The following is an 18164-nucleotide window of genomic DNA, read 5'->3' on the forward strand; positions in this document are numbered from 1 at the left end:
TTTTTCCTTCCTCGCTGATTCTCCCAGCTAGCAGGGTCGAGGGAGCAGACAGCGGCAGGTACCGGTGGAAACATGGACCTCCTCACAGCTCTTGTAACTAGAGGCATCTCAACTTTTGCAGCTACTGGTAGCAATGCCTGGCATGGCAGGTTCCCCTTCTGCCTACTGCATAGACGACTAGGCTAGCGGTCTCCCACCGGGGCTATGCTACGGCAGTTCTTGCTCCCTTCTGCCTGGGAGCACCTCGGGGCCAGCATCTGTCTTCCTGTGCCCTCCTGATGGGGCATGGCTCACTGACCTCCTTGCTCTGCTCCGGCTGGCCCACTTGCTTCTCTGAAGGAAAACAAGGAGTGGCACTACTTGTGCTAACCCTTCGGCAGAGGAGCCCGGTCCCGGAGGGAAAGAAACCCACTGTCCATCTTGCACCAGCAAGGCACGTTCCTCAGGGCATCATGACAGAGATGCACTGCGGGGCCTTCTGGCTATCGTCCACTCTTTCCCTGCTGGGTCTCTTTGGATACACGATGCTGGCCATCCTGAAGAACTCATCCGCAGCATCCAGAGCTATGAGCCGATCCTGCCAAAGCAACAGGATTTTACAGTCACTACAGGCTGCTTTGGGCAGCTCCTTGGTCAGGGTCCTCCCTCTAAGGCTGCTCTCAGGTTAAGCCAGGCGTTAGGTCTAATCTTTTCCCACTTCATTAACAGGCTGCAAGAGTACCCAGTTGCACAGGCTTAAAGGAACTTGGGGGGGGGGGCAAATTTACGGTACTACAGCACTGACATTTCCAAGGAAGCTGAACAGCCAAGCTACAAGTGCAACATCTGATGGGGATGCCCCAGACGCCACCATGTATTTGAGCATCCTCTGGTGCAGTTCACCTATCTGCTCCCCTTCATTTGAGCTCACTTGCAGAGATGGGGGCCACAGGGAGGAAGGCACACTCAGAGCTACTCACCACCACGAAGAGGTAGCGCTCAGAAAGCTCCCAGCTGGTCGGGAAGATGTTTGTCTCTTCAGAGAGCTTTAACAGGATGTCCCGGGCTTTGCCCATGTTCTGGGAGTCGCTGATGATGCTGAGTTTGGTCACGGACAAGAGGGAGTCCGCTTCCTTCTGGAAACCTGGGAAAGAGATGTGTTACAGAAGCGAGCCAAAACATGTGAGCAGGGTCATCCCTGAGCCCTCCAGGCTCTTGCAAGGTTCCCTATACCCCCTCCACCTTGGGCTGCTGCGTTCCCTGCTTGCTAAAACAAACTAGCATCTCGTTGAGGCACGCTCCATGGCTGCACTTGGGGCAGAGCTTGCTGTTGGGGAAAAAAAAAATATAAACCTATTCAGAGCAAGTTTGTTGTTCCAGGAAAGGCATATGAACATCCACCCCCAGGGTGCTGATTCAGCTTTTGTGTGTTCCTGATGCTGCCAGAGCTTTCATGGCTGGTGAGGCTTCCTGAGCACCCCAGCAACTAAGCCTATAAGTTGTTGGGAGGTAACAGTAATAAAAACCTGCAGCAGTAATGAATGCATGCGTAATTGTTCCTGTAGCAGTCAGCATGTCTTATAGGAAGGGTATCCAGGGAAGGAAAGGGGGAAAATGAATGCAGGGATCTTTAAATGTAATGGCTACCATTAACTCCTTGTTCAGCTCCAGGGAGCTGGTGGTATTGCGTCTCACCTGAAAACATTTATGGGGAAAGAGTGGTGGTCTTATGATTAAAGCACAGGTCTAGGTAACAAAAGATAGCAGGTTTCACATCTGGTTGCATGTGTAGCTTCGCTAAGGCCAAACGATCCCCGGCCTTGAGCTTCCCCACCCTTTGCAAAACAGCTCCGGAGCCATTGCGGACGTGAGGGAGATGTGGGAGAGCCTTTGTCAACGTGCAGTAACAGATGTAAGGATGTCAAATGATCCCTCCCATGGTTGGTCTGTACAGGCTGTGCGAGCACCTGGGTGAAGATGAACGCTGATACCTAGTTATGAATTTATAATGTTCCTCCCCTCCAGATGCCAGAACAGCAGGTAGGGCAGGAGCGGCTGAGACAGATACCCATCTCTTTTGCTCCCAGTGATAATATCCCTGAACAGCCCAACAAGTGCGCTTGACTCACACGTCCCCCTCTCATTAGCTCCCAACCACCTCCAGAGCATGATGCAAGTCACCAAGCTGATGTGCCACACGGCACACCTCCTTGGCCCGAGTGTCACGCGCTGCAAGGCAATTGGGAAAACCAGGTCACACCCGCCACTGCCTTCTCCAGAGGAGCAGCACCTGAGCACAAGGACTGGTGGGTGCAATTCACTGTTTGCAGGCTAGGAAATAGCAGGAGTAGGAGGGTCACTGTTGAGAAATTTCATGATGAAAGAATATTTCAAATTTACTTAGGAGCAGACAAAGTGGGTAGTTTAGCTCTGATCAGCTGGCATGGGCTACGGAAGGAAAACAGATGTATCTACGTTTCAAATCTGAAAGGAATAGTTATGTCACCTTGCTTATCTTGTTTAGAAAAAAACAGGATGAACCCGCAGGTATCCCTGCTAAGTTTCCACAAGGAAGCTTGAAATGGATGAGTGTGCATGCTATTATGGGCTTGAAAGGTTCTCCTGCTCATTGTGGTTTGTGGGCTTTCTGACGTGCCTGCAGACACGCTGGCCCTGTCTCTTCTCAGCTGTGCCTGAGCTCTGAGGATTCTCCCACAGGCTCGCAGCTGCCGTGTGGGCTACCTGGCAGCATTGCTCAGCAACCTTGTTTTATTTTCCTCCCCTTTTCCTCTACCAGCCTGATTTTGCAGAGCCATTCCCATCCTCAGCTATCATGGGACTTCTCATTTGGTACCACACAAATGACATCCTTTTGTCCTCTAGCTTACCTAAATCCTCCAAAATGTGTTTCCACCTGCTTCTCACTTCTTTTCGGGTCTGCCGTAAGGTATAAATATCATAGTTGAGCTTTTGCCATTCCTGTAAAGCAAAGCAGAAGGAGATACTCAGTCACTTGCATGTGGGGAGGTCTCTGCTGCTTTTCTAGGAATTTCAGCTTTTAGAAATGGAGCCAGAGTTGAACTATTGATGTTGTCACTGAGGGATCAATGTGAAGGTTGATGGCCAGGCTGCTGTTGCCCCTAGAAGAAATTATACTGACTAGCGTAGAATACTTTAGCTTGACATTTGGTAAAGTATCTCTGTAACTTCTCTCCATGTACAAAACAGGCTTCCAGTTACCTTGAAATTGGATTACAGAATTTAGCTTAGGTGTTGCTGATGACCGAAGTGGTCTCCTCGGTCAGACAGGGAGAATGTAATTCCAGCTCTGCGCTGGAAATTATAACGCTGTCCTAGGCTGGAGAACAGCATGAACTTCCAAATGTACTTCATTTGAAAGACTTCAGTCTCTTTGGTCCAAAGCCCTTTACCCCAAACCTTGACACCCCTGCTAGTATCAAAACCTGAAGTTGTGAGAATACCTTATTTGGCCTTTAACAGTTTGAGAAAGCATGACCATATATTAATAATTACCTTCTATATACTATTGCAACACCTTATTTTCATATCCGTGCAGTTAAACTGGCATGGCACATTTTCTTACAGCTGATGATAGCCCAAGGGAAACCAGAAGTTTGAAAAAAAAGTTACTGCTCTCAGTTTGGTCACACATACAGTGGCTTCTCCAAACTGCTCAGCCCTCTGGCATTTTAACTGGAATAGGCGGGTTTTCAAAAGTACTGGAAAACAAGAAAAATAGACTTGTTTTAAAGGCTGGAGTGCCCATTTTTAAACAGCAGAGCAGAGGGATGCACGTGGATGATTGAGGACTGAGCTGGAGTCGTTTGATATAATAACTATTCTTGGTGATGCCAGTTGCTGCAGTTAATGCCTCGCTTAACTATACAGCTTAAATCCTTGCACTTCACCTCAAGCTTTGTATCTGCATAATGGGACAGCATCTAAGGGGGAAGGTTTTGAGGTTATTTATTAAAGTTATACCAGCACAATTAAACACATCTGTACAAGTATGCATTCCTGTGGAAAGGCATGTATTCTGCAAGAAAACCAGGAGTATTTTTCCCAGCTGAGTTTAATCAACACACACACTGAAAAGGATGCATTTACAGAAGCATCCACACAGTGGGTCATAACATCACTCAGATAATTTCCCTGCACTAACAACCTTAATTAATCTAATTTCTCAGCAACAGATTACATAGATGGACTCTTGTAGAATAAATAGGTGTTAATCTGTGCTGTCTCCCTGGGATTTTCCGACGTGACATGCTGGGTTCAAAGGGGTTAAATAATACCCATGAAGGTAGGCTGTGCTTTAGAAATCCCGCTGGTTTTCTGATACCTGGTGCCTTAAAGAGTTTACTTGATTTGATAGAGTTGGAGATTTCTTAGTGTTTTTTTTCCTGAACCTGGCTGACATGCCACGACTGCAGAGAATTAAATGACGAGCCTGTTTTCTTGTTGTTCAGTGATAGCTGTAGGAACCCCTTGGAGATTACACTTTGGAAGAAGCAGCCGGTAGGGCTAAAACATTGGTGAATTCAGGTCAGGAGAGCCGAGGAAACATGGCTCCACCTGCAGCCACTTGCTCTGCACTGCTCATCCTCCTGGACAGCAAAATCCTCTTCATTTTTAGCTTTGTGTTGCTGCTCGCAACAAGCTAGCTTTGCCAACCAGAGCTCCGTTTCTCTCTTGACTGCAGCAGTACTTGAAAACAGCTTTTCTGTTTGCACAGGAGGGCACCTGGCTGCCAGTGCAAGGCATCAAGACGCCTCTTCAGCTCTTCGCTAGAGAAACGAGGCAGGGACAAGACTCCTCTCTCCCACAACACCAGCTTGTAGCTAGGAATTAAGCTCCTCTCAGTGAAAAAGAAAAGAGGGGTTTTGTTGTATTAAAGCTTTGTGGGAAGTTTATTGCAAACTTGAAAGTTTTAAAGAAAGAGAATAAAGGCTGCATGGTGCTGCGGTCCCCACTGGGAGGGATCCCTTGGAAACATCTCAGCCTGCTCATGACCCCACGGTATAAGCAGAAAGGAGGGCAAACCAGTCTGGGCATACCGGTAGGGAAATAAGCTGCGTGTCTCTGCCCTCCCACAGAGATAAACGAGTGCTTTAATGCAGACAATGATTGCAGGCATGCTTCACACTGCCAAATTAGTGAGCCGGGGCGGGGCGGGGGGGGTAGGACAGATGCTCCTGTCCCCAAAACACAGCTTGCCAGGCAGCAGCTTTCAGGGCTGTAAGGATTTACCCCCTCTCCCCCCCACAGTAGCGAGCCAGACTCCTCGCTATGCTGAACAGCGAGCAGTGCTTAGCATGCAGGGAAGCTGCTCCTGATTTTCTCTGGATTAACAGCAGTGTGTTTTCCCTTGTCTATTTTTGTTTTAAGAGAATCTAGGTTATGGCTTTCTTGTACGTTGTAGTTACTGAGTTGCGTTATGGAAGCGAATACAGTGCATATTTAGTCCTGCTGATGAAGAATTTGGGGAGTATGCAAAGGAGTGGCTTTGGTACAGAAAATTATGCTTAACGTTGGTGCCTGGAGGGGGGACCTCTTGTTTTGGTGGTATTTCTTTTGCCTGTGTGTGGAGCTGAATGTATTTATGTTTCCCCAGAGAAAGCTGGGAGGAGGATCCTGCACATGGTGCCAGTTGTTGAAAAGCAACTAGAGACAGCAGAGATTATCAGGGTGAGGATGGGCAGCTCCGGGCTAAGCTCTCGAAGGGACTCATGCCCTGTTCTCCATCAGCCTTAGAAAGCACCAGGTTTTTGCAGGTGAGTCCTTATAGCAGAGACACCCCAAAAGCTGTGGGCAGGGGGTAGTCCTCTGTGTTGCTTTAATGAGGGAAATAAAGCTAAGAGCATCTTTCCACCCCAAAAATTATTCTAGAAAGCATCTCCCTTTAACTACACAGCAGAGGAAGAGCAAAGCCTGCTCAGCCCTGCATCTCCGCATAGGAAAGGGCAACAATCAGAGACTTTGGGGAGGGTGTTCCCCATGCACATCCCATGAGTCACCAAGAGGTGACCTGGGGAGGGAGCGTTTGGTCGGGGCCGGGCGGCATCACGAGGCCAAGGCTGCTCAGCACCTCCTGCCAGGCAGCCCCAGGGCAGGCAGCCGGGGCTCCACACCAAACCCCGCGCTCCCTCAGCCCTTACTGCGGCTGTGACGGGGCCGCTGCGGTGTGCCAGGGCACCGGTGAGATGCAGGACAGGGCATGCCGGTCCTTGGGCAGCCCTGGGCAGAGCAAGGCCGGAGCAGGCTGCCCTCTGTGCCGCATCCCGGGCTGGCTACCCCCCCGGAATCCCTTCCAGCGAGCTGTCCGAGCCTGTATGCAGGCATGGGACAAGCAGCTCTCTCCCAAAACTTAGCTTCATTTTGCTTTTCTTGTTAACCTTCGTTCCCTGTCCTGCCTCTTGCCTAGTTAGATGTAACTTCTGGAGCGGCGAGGAGGCTTCCCGCACACAGTACTGGGAAAGTTCAGTGGGAGACTGGTCTTCACCAAACCCCTTGGTGTTTCTACAGGTCTGGGACATCCCAGTGATGAACTGAAAATCAACCCTTTAAGAAAAACACCCTTTTGCCAAAATCTGAATTAACCACAGGAAACCAAAGCAGGTTGCAGTTCCTGGCCCCGTTTTTTTGTAACCAGTTTTGCCCTTTTAAGCCTACATAGGAGGGCACAACATATACCAGTGGGGGCGGGGGAAAACCCTTTGTGGATGAGTCAAGAACATCCCAGGAGCAGCAGGGAAATCCTGCTGCCTCTCTCCTCTGAGCACTCAGCCCTTCAAATGGTTACCTGGAAAATTTCCCTGGACTCTCTAGTGTGATATACTAAATCTGCAAATGCCAAATGGAAATGAGGAAATGCTGGGCATGAAATATAAGCTAGGTTGGTACATAACCGAGCACGCTGGGAAAAAATGTGCCAAAAGAACAGGCAAGCACTGTCCAACTTTTCATCCCTGCTCATATGGAAATTTCCTAATTAGTGGGTAGCTTTCCTCATGTTGCCAAAGCAATCGTCTACCAAAGCCTTCTCCTTTATTCCCTTGAAAGCAATTGGTGTCACCATTCTGTTCAAGAGTGATTTTGGAAATGAGGTCAAAACAGAGTTATGAGGGAAAGACTGCAAAATACCAGTCCAGGCAGGTACCACGCCACATCTAGGGGTGATCCTACTCTGGCTCTGCGACTGGCCCCACTGGAAGGAGTAGAGCAAATACAAACTCTAGATCCACACTCATACACTAAACCATCAACCGACATCTCAGCTTGGAATAAGCTTAAACTGGGTTCAGTTTTAAGAGGGGCATGCAGGAGTTCATAATTTTTTGAATGTATTAAGTGGGTCAGTTCTGGGCTCCCCAACCAGCATCCCCAACCCCGGGCAAATCCCATCACCTCTCTATGCCCCAGCAACAGTGTGTCACAATACTGACCTTCTCTGTAACGTGTTTAAAAAAGAATAATCCTGCAGGAGAGCAGGAGGAAGCAAAAAAATAGGCCTTGTCAGCTTGTAATGGGCTTGCCAGGAGGATCATGCCAGCACAGCTCTGTTAGCCTGGCCCCCAGCAGATATGCAGGCTGAGGAATTGCCTTTGCTAGTGGGGTTATGATCCCACCTTCCCCAAGGGAATAACCCAAAAGAAGAAAGAAATGTTGCATTTACAACAAGCCATAAGAACAGTGTTTCTTCCTCAGTCATAAGGCAAAACCCCACCTTCAGTTTCTGTTCACAGACCTGTGGCGCAGCGGCCCTAACTCCGGGTCCTTCCCTGAAGCCAGCACCAGTGCGACAGCCCAGGCATTCTGCCTGCGGCTGGGTAACTCCACGCACCCCATCAGCAGACACTGAGGCACCAGGACCACTACAAACTGGTCTTTGTGGAGGGGGACATCTGCCACACCATGCACATAAGCCAAATAAGCCCAGCTCTTGCTGTTAACATTGGAGCCACAGCAGTCCCCCTTCCCCATAAAACACTTTTCTCCGCATTAGCAGGGTACATGCTGGAACAGTGACTTGGCCTGTACCTATGCAGCATCTTAAATAACATCCTGTTTTCCTAGTGGTCCTCATCTCACCTCCAGATTTAGCGTCTTACTTTATACCACAACAGGTTCAACGATGCCACATGGCAGGAGCAGGAAAAAAACATTTTTTCCATATTTGAAAAGTTGACCCCAGCCTTCAAAAGCTTTGATGACAGCTTTGATCTCCAAAGGCTGCATCAGCTTTACCAGCCCCCTTAAGCCAGCCCTTCAGGTGCAGCTTTTCTGGTTTTCTCTGCACACACTCTCCCTTGCCCACACTTTGCTTCCAAAAATGCATTCAAGCACACCACACTCATTGGCCTCAAGCAGAGAGAAATGCGGAGCTGCTAGTTGCTCAGTCCTCATGGTTTTAGAAGGCTCCAGCGAATCTTGCCTCATGTCCCTATCGCACAGTGGGTTTTGCAACCGCTGGGTGCTCCAGCAGGCTCCACCATGGCCAACGGCCCCCTGAGCCGTCACTCCCAGCACACAGCACTGAGCAGGACGAGCAAGCGGGCGTGAAACAGGGCACACCCGCAACGTCACAGTGCTCGCTTTGAAGAGCTTGCTGCCCTGGTTCAGCGAGGAGCATGGTGGAGCAGCCCTGCCATCCTTACTCAAGCGAAGGTCGCACGGAGTTTGGGCTGGAGCTGCCAAATTTCCTGGAGTGTGGCCATCAGAAGGGGGCAGGAAGGAGAAATGACTCCGTGTGGATTGGGTATGGGTCCAGCCCCACGGTGGGCACAAGGAACTGACCCCAAGGGAGGACACCAATGCTGTGAGTTGTTAGCAGCCCCACCACCAATGATTTAATACACGTAAAATTGATTGAGCTACAGGGTGCACTCGGCATCGGTGCGCCTGGCCCTTCATATACACAGTTTGCTTTATTGATTTACAGCAATCCACGGCGCAGAGGTACCCAGGCCAGGAGAGAGCTACCATGGACCATGCCTATTCACGTCCAGCACTGTGCCGACGTCACCATTGCACCCTGGCCCACCGCTTCTCCTGTCCTAGCTTGCAGCACCTTGTCACTATGTGAACAACCATGTTAAAAAAAAAGAAAATACCCAGGAAAGCAGAAGTGGGTTAGCTAGATTAAGAAAAACACGATACTGGTTTGAGGCTGAGGTGGTGCCATACAGGCGAAACACACGTGACATAGAATGAACTGCTCTTTGGGATCCTTCCAAAGTCCTGTCCTAGGAAATCCCAAAGATAAAGGTGGGGAATGGCAAAGCACACAGTAAGTGCACAGCATGCCGAAATTTCTTTGTTAAATGAAGGAGCAGAAATACAGGGACAAGTTCTCCTTTCAGACCAATTTTAACCAAGAAGAAAAAAGGACCTATGGTTTTGTAATGCTTGTGCCCTGCATAAACAAGAAACGGTTCCTTCGTGCCCTGTCCTGCAGCATCCACACACTCTCCCCGGGGACTTTGGGAGCAGCGCAGCTCCCAAAGCAGATTACGGCTTTTTGCAGCCCAGTGCTGTTTTCCAGTTAGACTTTTTTTCTCTCTCTCTCAGGGCTGAAGCCTCATTAGGAGGGGACGGCAATGCAATCTGGCCTAGTTTTAACATGCTCACTGGAGTAAGGAGAGATTTCGGCACCCAGGGCCGAACACAGGAATGTCGGCTTTGCCGGCCAAGTCCCTCCCTGTTCTGCCGCCCAGAAAAAGCTGCAGCTGGAAACTGCAGCAGCTTTCTGGACTTATATATTGTGCCTCAGTTTCCCTAGCGGTAAGAGAAAAACAGCAGAGAGGTTGGCAATCATTAACTGTAAAGGGACTGTGCCATAATTCAAATCAAACATATCATGTGTTGGCTTTCTTCGAAGTTGGCCTGATGTTGTACTCCTCAGGCTTTTTTATTAATTGCACTACATAAAAAAACAGGGTATGTGATCTTACATTCGTTGTGGAGAGGAGGCCCCATGCTCTCTGTGCTTTCCTTTTTCAGTGGCAGGCATGGCAACTGCACAGACCCACTAAAAACCCTACGGACATGCTGAAGGCAGAGGGAAAGCGTTGGATTTAGGACAAGCAGGCACACTGGGTTTAGGACAGGCAGGCGCATCAGGTTTAGGACAGGCAGGCGCAGGAGCGCTCTCTTGCTCACCCATAACTGATGCTCTCCTCTGCAACCTGAGCAAGGCTGACACACAACACTCCTTTGCCCAAGGAGCCATCTTTTTAGCAGACCATCCACTTATGATACTGCTTTATAAATAATAATAGCTTTTAGGAGGCCTGCCTCATAATGAGCCCTAAATCAAGTTAAAAGGCCGCTCGACTGGGCGCGACCTGAAATGATGAGCTTCAGCGCTGCCCTGAAGTACACACAGCTCTGAACAGCCCAGGACCGGCGCAGCCCCCTAAATGGAGTTGTCCTCGTTTCCTTCAGCCAGTTTGGGCTGGATGAAGCTCCCTGTCTTCCCTACAACAAGCAATTGCAAGACAGAGAAAGCGGGGGGGGGGGGGGGGGGGGGGGGCGGGAAGAGGGTATCTTCAGTTATAGCTGCAATAGCTGTGAAGGTTACATGCAGCCATGAAGACGTTGTTACAAACCCAACAATTGTAAATACCACAATTAAGTCAACCCCCACCAAAAAAAAAACCAAAAACATTAAACGGGGATTCTGGCCAACTATATACAAGGGTTGCATTATCTCATTTTAAGTTTTAAAAATTATAATTTTGATCTCAGCTGTACCTCTGGAGTTTAAGGCTTCTCGTGAAAGCTGAGCTAGCTTGTGGTTTAAGGGGACTATCACAGGAGGAAGAGTTACAGTCTTGTGGTCTCTTGGATGAAGAGGGATGATGTTGAAATTAAATGTGAAGCCTCCAGGCTTTCCTGCAAACATTTTGAAGTCTTAAAAGCAATCAGAGAGGGGAAAATGTGTCACTATTTGCTACAGCCTGCTCCTAATCAGGCCACTGAAATCTCCTTTGCGCAGAAGTGCTTTAGCGAAGGAAATCAGGGCTGCAAAACAGCCTTTATGTAACAGTGATGATTTTTCCCTTCTGTGCTAAGAGCTGTGCCAGTTCTCCGCTTCTCGATAATTGCCGTACAATCCATTAGAGGAGTATTTAACTTGACACGTCACTGGAGCGGCAGCTCAGCTCCAGGCACTGCCATTGCCAGGCAAACACCACTGCAGGCAGGGTTAATGCCAGTCTGATCATGGAAAGGCCAAACCAGAGAAATATCAGACAAAAAAAGCAGCCTGTGAAGCTAGGAAATTGAGCTGGGGGTCCCAGCACGGGTGGTGGTGGTGGTATAGAGGTGCTTGCAGGGCATCGTGCATCCCAGCTCAGGGCGGCTTTTCTGGCTCAGCTGCCGGAGTCATCCCCGAGCTTCCCAGGGATGAGATGGCTACCGATGCATCCACACCAGATACAGGATAAAATCTGGAGGGTGATGGAGCAGAGAAGATGACCTGATGCCTATGTGAGCCACACTGGGGGACCTTGGGGTCTTTATAGTGGCTTAATGGGTACTTAAATAAAGGGACGACGAAAGCACGGAGCCTTGGTCTGCAGTGAAACCCGAGCGTGAGGAACAGCACCGCCTCACCTCCGAGTCCTTGTCCAGCTGGTTCCTGACCACGATCATGTTGTACAGCACCCGGTCGTCATCCGCCTCTGTGTGGGTCACGTCGTGCGGGGTGCTCCACAGGTTCTGCTCCTCATCCCGTGCCAGCGTGGCTCCAAAGGAGGCGTAGGGGTTGTTGTTACTGCAGAGAGGGGGAGAGGCAAGGCAGCATTAGCTACTGCAGCATCGCACTGCCTCCTTTTACCTTCCCCGGGTAAAGTGCCCATTTCTGTGGCATCCCCTCTCGCAGCCCAATGTGCTGCCTGGGAGAGAGGAGGAAGAGGAGGAGGGGGAATGGGAAGGCAGTCAGAGTTTTTCACCTTAGCAAACATCCTGACCACACAAGTCATGGCTCAAACCAGGCTGTGCTGCCATGAAACCAAAGACATCAGATATTATTTGAGCAGCTAGGATGGAGGAACTGTGAGCATCCATTTGCAAGGATGAAAGGTGGCATCTCCCCGTTGCTCCTGCAGCCCCCTGCCCTGCTCCCCATCTCGCCTTCCCACCCCAAACCTGTGCAAGCCCCCCCAGCCTCTCTGAGCTTAATGTGGGAACAGTTCTAATTAACTTAGACTCAAAAATCCCAGTGGCTCCGGAGGGTATTTTCACTCTGCTCAGCTAACCCTGCAGCCGTGCCAAGATCCCAGCGGCACGATCTGTCCCCGCAGAGATTCTGTGTGCAGAGGGGTATGCCTTGAGCAGCAGGCAAGGGGATGGCCGCATGCAAGGCCGCATGCAAAGCCTCTCCCTTGCCTCTTGGCCAAAGAAGCAGCTTCTACCCATCTTCTCCTCAAAGGCAGTGCTGTTGGGCACGGTTTTATTTTGGACAAAATACGTGCCACCTTTGCTGAGGGAGCTGGGACTGCTAAGCCTGGGGAAGAGATGGCGTGGGGGGATCTTATCCATGTGTATAAATACCTGATGGGAGGGAGCGAAGGAGGTGGAGCCAGACCCTTCTCAGTGGTGGCCCATGATAGGACACACATTGAAATATAGGAAATTCTGTTTAATCATAAGAAAAAAATGTTCTACTGCAAGGGTGGGTAAACACTGGCATGGGTTTTGCAGAGAGGTTGTGTCTCCATCCTTGGAGACACTCAAAACCCAACCGGACACGGTCCTGGGCAACCTGTTCCAGCTGACCCTGCTCAAGCAGGGGTTGGACTGGATGGTCTCTAGAAGTCCCACCTCCATGACCATGTTTCTGTGTGACCCCACGGCTCTGTTTTCTCCCCAGCAGCCCAAACCCTACCGAACCAAGCAGGCAATCCCCACAGGGGAAAACACGCCCTAGCAGCTCCTACCTGAGAGGTACGGCAATGCACTGAGCTGTGCAATGACTTGTGCCAAGGCATAGAAGGGACGTGTAGCCCCATCTTTATTTTGGGGATGGAAATGTCCTCAGCCTGCTTATGAACTCCTGGCTTTATTTGCTTAGCAGTCAGCAAAGCAGAGCATCATCTTCTGGGAAGGCTGTCCCTGCCAAGGCAAGGACCTTTTCTTTGCACTGGTGGCAGTTCTGTGTTGTACGGCTTTATGTTGTTACTGGGACGTGCATTTTTTTCATATAGGATTATTTAATTCTGCTGGGAGAACTTTTAGCAGAGTATTTCCATAATGTTTCTAATCAAGACATCCAGATGCATGAGAAAAACAATGTAAACTGAGAAATATTTTTGGCCTTACTCAACAGCCTCATCAGCCATCCTGCGCCAATCCCTGCTCGCTTCTTGTTAGAACAACCCACTGTTTATTCTGTTTGCTACCCAAACCTCATTCTTTTTGCAAGGAACCCATCCAGTGAAACCTCAGATAACACTGCAGGTGCTTCAGCTGTGATGCCAAGCCATAAAAAAGATGCTAAGATGAGCTCCAGCACATAGATAAAATAGGAAAAAATCATTCACATCAGCATTCCTGGAGGAAGGCTAATTAGACTTTCAACAAGCCAAAAACCTGAGCAACAGGTAATAAGGGAAAAGATAATCTCTTACAATCTCTCATTAAAGACAAGCAACCAAACTTAACTTGGAGGGTGTGGATAGAATAACTCAGCTGTTCCTACACCAGAGCCAGCATGGGTTTACTCAAACCATTTTTCAAACATGGAGCAGGCAGGATCCCAGCCTGGAAGGGAGTAGGCAGGATCCCAGCCTGGAAGGGATCACTCAGGAGCCATCCATGCTATCAGCATGAGTTCAGTCCCATCTTGCCTTTGACAGGCTTCTTCCCGCTCAGTGAGTTACCAGTACCCTTAACATCCGACTTACTTTAAAAACCAATATTTGGCAATAACACTAACATGCCTCAGCTTTTACAAGGCACTCCCTCACAGCTTGCAAGGCGCTTCCCAATGCATCTCTATTTCCAAACCACGGCACGGAGCATCCAGCAGCCTGTAAGGAATGTGGGTAGTGCCCAGGAGTTAGCAAATCCATACAAGCATGGACAGCTCTGCCAACAGCAAGCACCCCCAGAGCGCGCTGGACTTACAACCAACATTTAAAATGAAGAACTGGAAGGAAAAAAAGGAGCACATGAATGGCAGTCTGCTTTGCGGGTTACAGGAGTCTCCATAGGACCAGAGGGGACTTGGACCATTTCACACCCTGGGCTTTATCCAGAAAATGGTGAGTGCTAATGCTTCATCAACAAATTTCTGCTCCAAGGGCCTTTCAGTCCAGATTAAACCCATTTCAGGATTCAGAGCCCAAATTCTCAGTTTATATGCATCCTGAGGACACCATCTGAGCCAGATCTCACCTCCCCACATTGAGAGACAGCCAGGCAGCCTGGATGCTTTGCTGCATTTTGGCCAGGGTTTCTTTTCCCAGCCCTGCACTAGTGCTGTGCCTATATCCGTACTCCATCTCTACCTCCACGCGCAGCACTGGCTGCTCTCACTGCCCTCGTCACGGGTTACAGCCAGCCTCATATACACTCAGGTAATATATGCACCTAATTATACACATATGACCTCCTTCTCACTGCTTCGTTCTTTGACACATCAGATTTTTGAGGCCGCAATCACTCCGCTTGGGGAAAATAAGGTGAAACGTCATAAAGTCAACATTTCGGTAGCAACACCAGGTCCCAAAAACTAAAACTCAGCTAAAAGATCTGAAATCTCAAGCAAGTCATTCATTTTAAACAAAGCTGCGATAAAAATAAAAATAGAGCAAGTGTGGTCCTGCAAGATCCCGGCTCTGAAATAAAACCCCAAAATCCTCCCAAAGAGGGACAAGCCAGCGATTAGGCTGTTGGATTAATTATGCTGGCACACTTGTACCAGAGTAGGTGCCTTTTGAATGCCCGGCATTTATACAGGCTTTCCTACTTAGAGCCAGCATTAATTGGATTGCCGGCGGAAGGCGTGTTACTAAAGAAAGGTGCTCAGCAAGGGACAGCCACTCCGGCTGACAAGGCAGCAGGAAGGAGCCTCTCCGTGCGTGTGCTCACCTCTCGTTAGGTTAATGCCAATTTCCTGGGCTGGAGGCCCCATGCTCAGGATTATCTGGTTATTATTTAGGTAACTGCTTTAACAGCACAGAATTAGGACATTCAAGCCCTGTCGCCGGCTCTGTTGTTAGCCGGTACCTATGTAGGCCACACCGGGAGCATTCCATCCTCCTTGAAATGCCTCTGTCCCACCGATGACACACGGAGAGCACGGTCCCTGCCCCGTCCCAGGGTTGGGGTACCCGCTGCAGGCTTTGGTAGCAGCCAGGACCCCGGCCGGCAGCTGGGCAAGGAGGGAGAGGTGCCGCAAAGCCCGGGCGCAGATGTTTTGCCACATGCAAAAAAACCTCCTTATGCGCCTGGATAGCTCACAGCTCTTCTCCACGACTCAGGGCTTCATCTTTTTGTACGAAATCCACCCCCCCCCCCGCCCCAGCCTCACGGCTCCATGCGCAAGACAGATGCGATCGACAGCGGGAGAGAAAAATCTGCTCCCTAGAAAGGAGCAGGCACGCCGCTTTCACACAAAGCTGGCTCCGGCAGCGTGGCGGCGTCTCCCTTCCCGCACCCCCGGGCCGGGAGCAGGGCTCTGCGCCGCACGGAGCCGCCCCGCAGCAGGACCCGACCCCCCCGCGTAGCGATGCGGGGACCGAGGCACCCCCGCTCGCAGGCGGGACCCCCTTTTTGCTCAGCCCCTCGGCCTCCCCCGTTGAAATCCCACCGCGGAAAGACAAAAGCTGAGCGGCCGCCGCGGCGAGGGGCGCAGGGGCAGCGCCGAAGAGGCACGGCTCTTGGGTCGCTTGCTGAAACTTCAGCGTAAAAAACCCCACGGCGCGCACGCCACGAGGTGTCGGAAACACGCCGGCCCCTACGGCAAGGCAGCCCCGGCGGAAAGAGAACCGAAAGCGGCTCGGTACCGCCGGGACGAGAGCCCTTGGGAGCCTCGGCCGGCTCCCGCAGGCGATGGCCAGCTCTCCCCGGAGAGCAGCGGCTGTAAAATCACTGGAAACTTGGTTTTTGGGGGGAAAATGGGGCTCGGCTTGACGCGACGGGGCAGCCAACCTGCGGGAAAGGGCTCTGGGGTCCGGACGGTGCCGGCGTGGGTGCGAAGAGGGCGTCGCGCGCGGCCGTGGACCGGGCGACCCGTCTCCGGTGGGCGCACCCCGCCTCCTGCGCAAGGCGGGGGGGGGGGGGGGCTCAGCCCCATCCCTCCAAGGGGGCTGGGGGCTAGGCGAGGGGGGTGGGGGGGTCTCACCTGAGCAAGGGCTCCTTCTCGGGCGCCGCCGCCTCCCCGCTGCAGCAGCCGCAGCAGCCGCAGCAGCCGCCCAGCGAGCGCAGCCAGGCCCCCAGCCCCATCGGCGCCGCCGGAGAGCCGCGCTGGGCGGGCCGGCCTGCGCCCTCCCCCGGCCCGCAGCGCCGCCGCCGAACGAGCGGAGCGGAGCGGAGCGGGAGCGGGGCAGGGCCGGGCTCCGCGCCCGCCGCGCCTCCCCCGCCGCCCTTCCCCGCCAGCAGCAGCCGCTCCCACGGCGGCCCTGGGCGGGCTGACTCAGGGCCAGACCCTCTGCACCCTCCTGCGCCCTTCTGTACGCTCCTGCAGCCCCCTGCAACCTCCCGCACCCTGATGCACCCTCCTGCACCCTCATGCATCTTCCCACACCCTCCTCCGTCCTCCGGCACCCTCTTGTGCCCTCCCGCGACCCCCTGCACCCTCCTGCACTCTCCAGCATCCTCCTGCACCTTCCCACACTGTCCCATACCCTGCTGCACCCTCCTGCACTCTCCAGCATCCTCCTGCACCTTCCCACACTGTCCCATATCCTGCTTCACCCTCCTGCATCCTCCTGCACCCTTCTGCATCTTCCCACACTGTCCCATACCCTGCTGCACCCTCCTGCATCCTTCTGCATCTTCCCACACTGTCCCATACCCTGCTGCACCCTCCTGCATCCTCCTGCACCCTTCTGCATCTTCCCACACAGTCCCGCGTCCTGCCGCACTCTCCCGCATCCTCCTGCACCCTCATGCATCTTCCCACACCCTCCTCCGTCCTCCGGCACCCTCTTGTGCCCTCCCGCGACCCCCTGCACCCTCCTGCACTCTCCAGCATCCTCCTGCACCTTCCCACACTGTCCCATATCCTGCTTCACCCTCCTGCATCCTCCTGCACCCTTCTGCATCTTCCCACACTGTCCCATATCCTGCTGCACCCTCCTGCATCCTCCTGCACCCTTCTGCATCTTCCCACACTGTCCCATATCCTGCTGCACCCTCCTGCATCCTCCTGCACCCTCCTGCACCTTCCCACACTGTCCCATACCCTGCTGCACCCTCCTGCACTCTCCAGCATCCTCCTGCACCTTCCCACACTGTCCCATATCCTGCTGCACCCTCCTGCATCCTCCTGCACCCTTCTGCATCTTCCCACACAGTCCTGCGTCCTGCCGCACTCTCCCGCATCCTCCTGCATCCTCCTGCGCCCTCCTCGATGCCCATTTCAGCAAGGGTGCGAGGGCCAGAGGCTGCAAACGCAACGCCTCCCAGCTGAAACGGGCCATCACTGGCCGTCCCAGCGTGCCAAAAACCAGAAACCCCCTCTTTCCAATCCTCCACACTGCTATGCTTCCAGGCTTGTTCCCGCTTGGCTTTCAGGACACAGGGCTGTGGTCCTGGGAACCGCAATGGGAGATGGGCAGGGGGGTGATGGACTCAGCCACCCTCCGGCGCAGGGGTTTTTAGAGGCAGAAGAGCCTACAAGATTGCTCCCTTCCACTTTATTTTTCCTTTTCTTACAATGAATATTCCTATCATGTGCCTAGCTCAGACCCCAAGGAAGAAGAAAAAAGCTTAAATACTGAATTAAGAGGGTCCTGGGTGTTGTTTAGTCGCCACAGGTTTGACTGCATTTCAGAACAGACCATCAAGTATCAGCCAGTCCCCAAAGCAATCGCTCTTAAGTGTGGTTGGCCACATACATCCCACAAAGTCATTTAATTTTAGTACAGCAGCTTCCTGACACCACTGAGTTTTTTGCTTATCCCAGCAGATATAATAATATAATCTACCAC

The 18164-nt window shown here is 51.8% G+C and overlaps 1 protein-coding gene across 1 annotated transcript; it reads right to left on the reverse strand.

Moving 5' to 3' along the window:
- Nucleotides 1–442: 442 nt before the first annotated feature.
- Nucleotides 443–16455, reverse strand: MREG (melanoregulin). Its single transcript, XM_075711404.1, has 5 exons — nt 16355–16455; nt 11620–11779; nt 2868–2958; nt 960–1123; nt 443–577 (listed from the first exon to the last, which is right to left on the reverse strand). The coding sequence occupies exons 1-5, from the start codon at nt 16453–16455 to the stop codon at nt 443–445; spliced, it is 651 nt and encodes a 216-aa protein (XP_075567519.1).
- Nucleotides 16456–18164: the final 1709 nt, after the last annotated feature.

The sequence above is a fragment of the Pelecanus crispus genome, chromosome 5, assembly GCF_030463565.1.
Source record: "Pelecanus crispus isolate bPelCri1 chromosome 5, bPelCri1.pri, whole genome shotgun sequence".
Classification (NCBI taxonomy): domain Eukaryota; kingdom Metazoa; phylum Chordata; class Aves; order Pelecaniformes; family Pelecanidae; genus Pelecanus; species Pelecanus crispus.

What these genes read in the sequence shown, in the direction of transcription:
- MREG (XM_075711404.1), bottom strand. Translation starts at nt 16,455, where the DNA reads ATGGGGCTGGGGGCCTGGCTGCGCTCGCTGGGCGGCTGCTGCGGCTGC. An exon ending in GAGAAGGAGCCCTTGCTCAG is followed by an intron (nt 11,780 to 16,354) that starts GTGAGACCCCCC and finishes CCCTCTCTGCAG; the next exon opens with TAACAACAACCCCTACGCCT. An exon ending in AGCGCTACCTCTTCGTGGTG is followed by an intron (nt 578 to 959) that starts GTGAGTAGCTCT and finishes TTGCTTTGGCAG; the next exon opens with GATCGGCTCATAGCTCTGGA.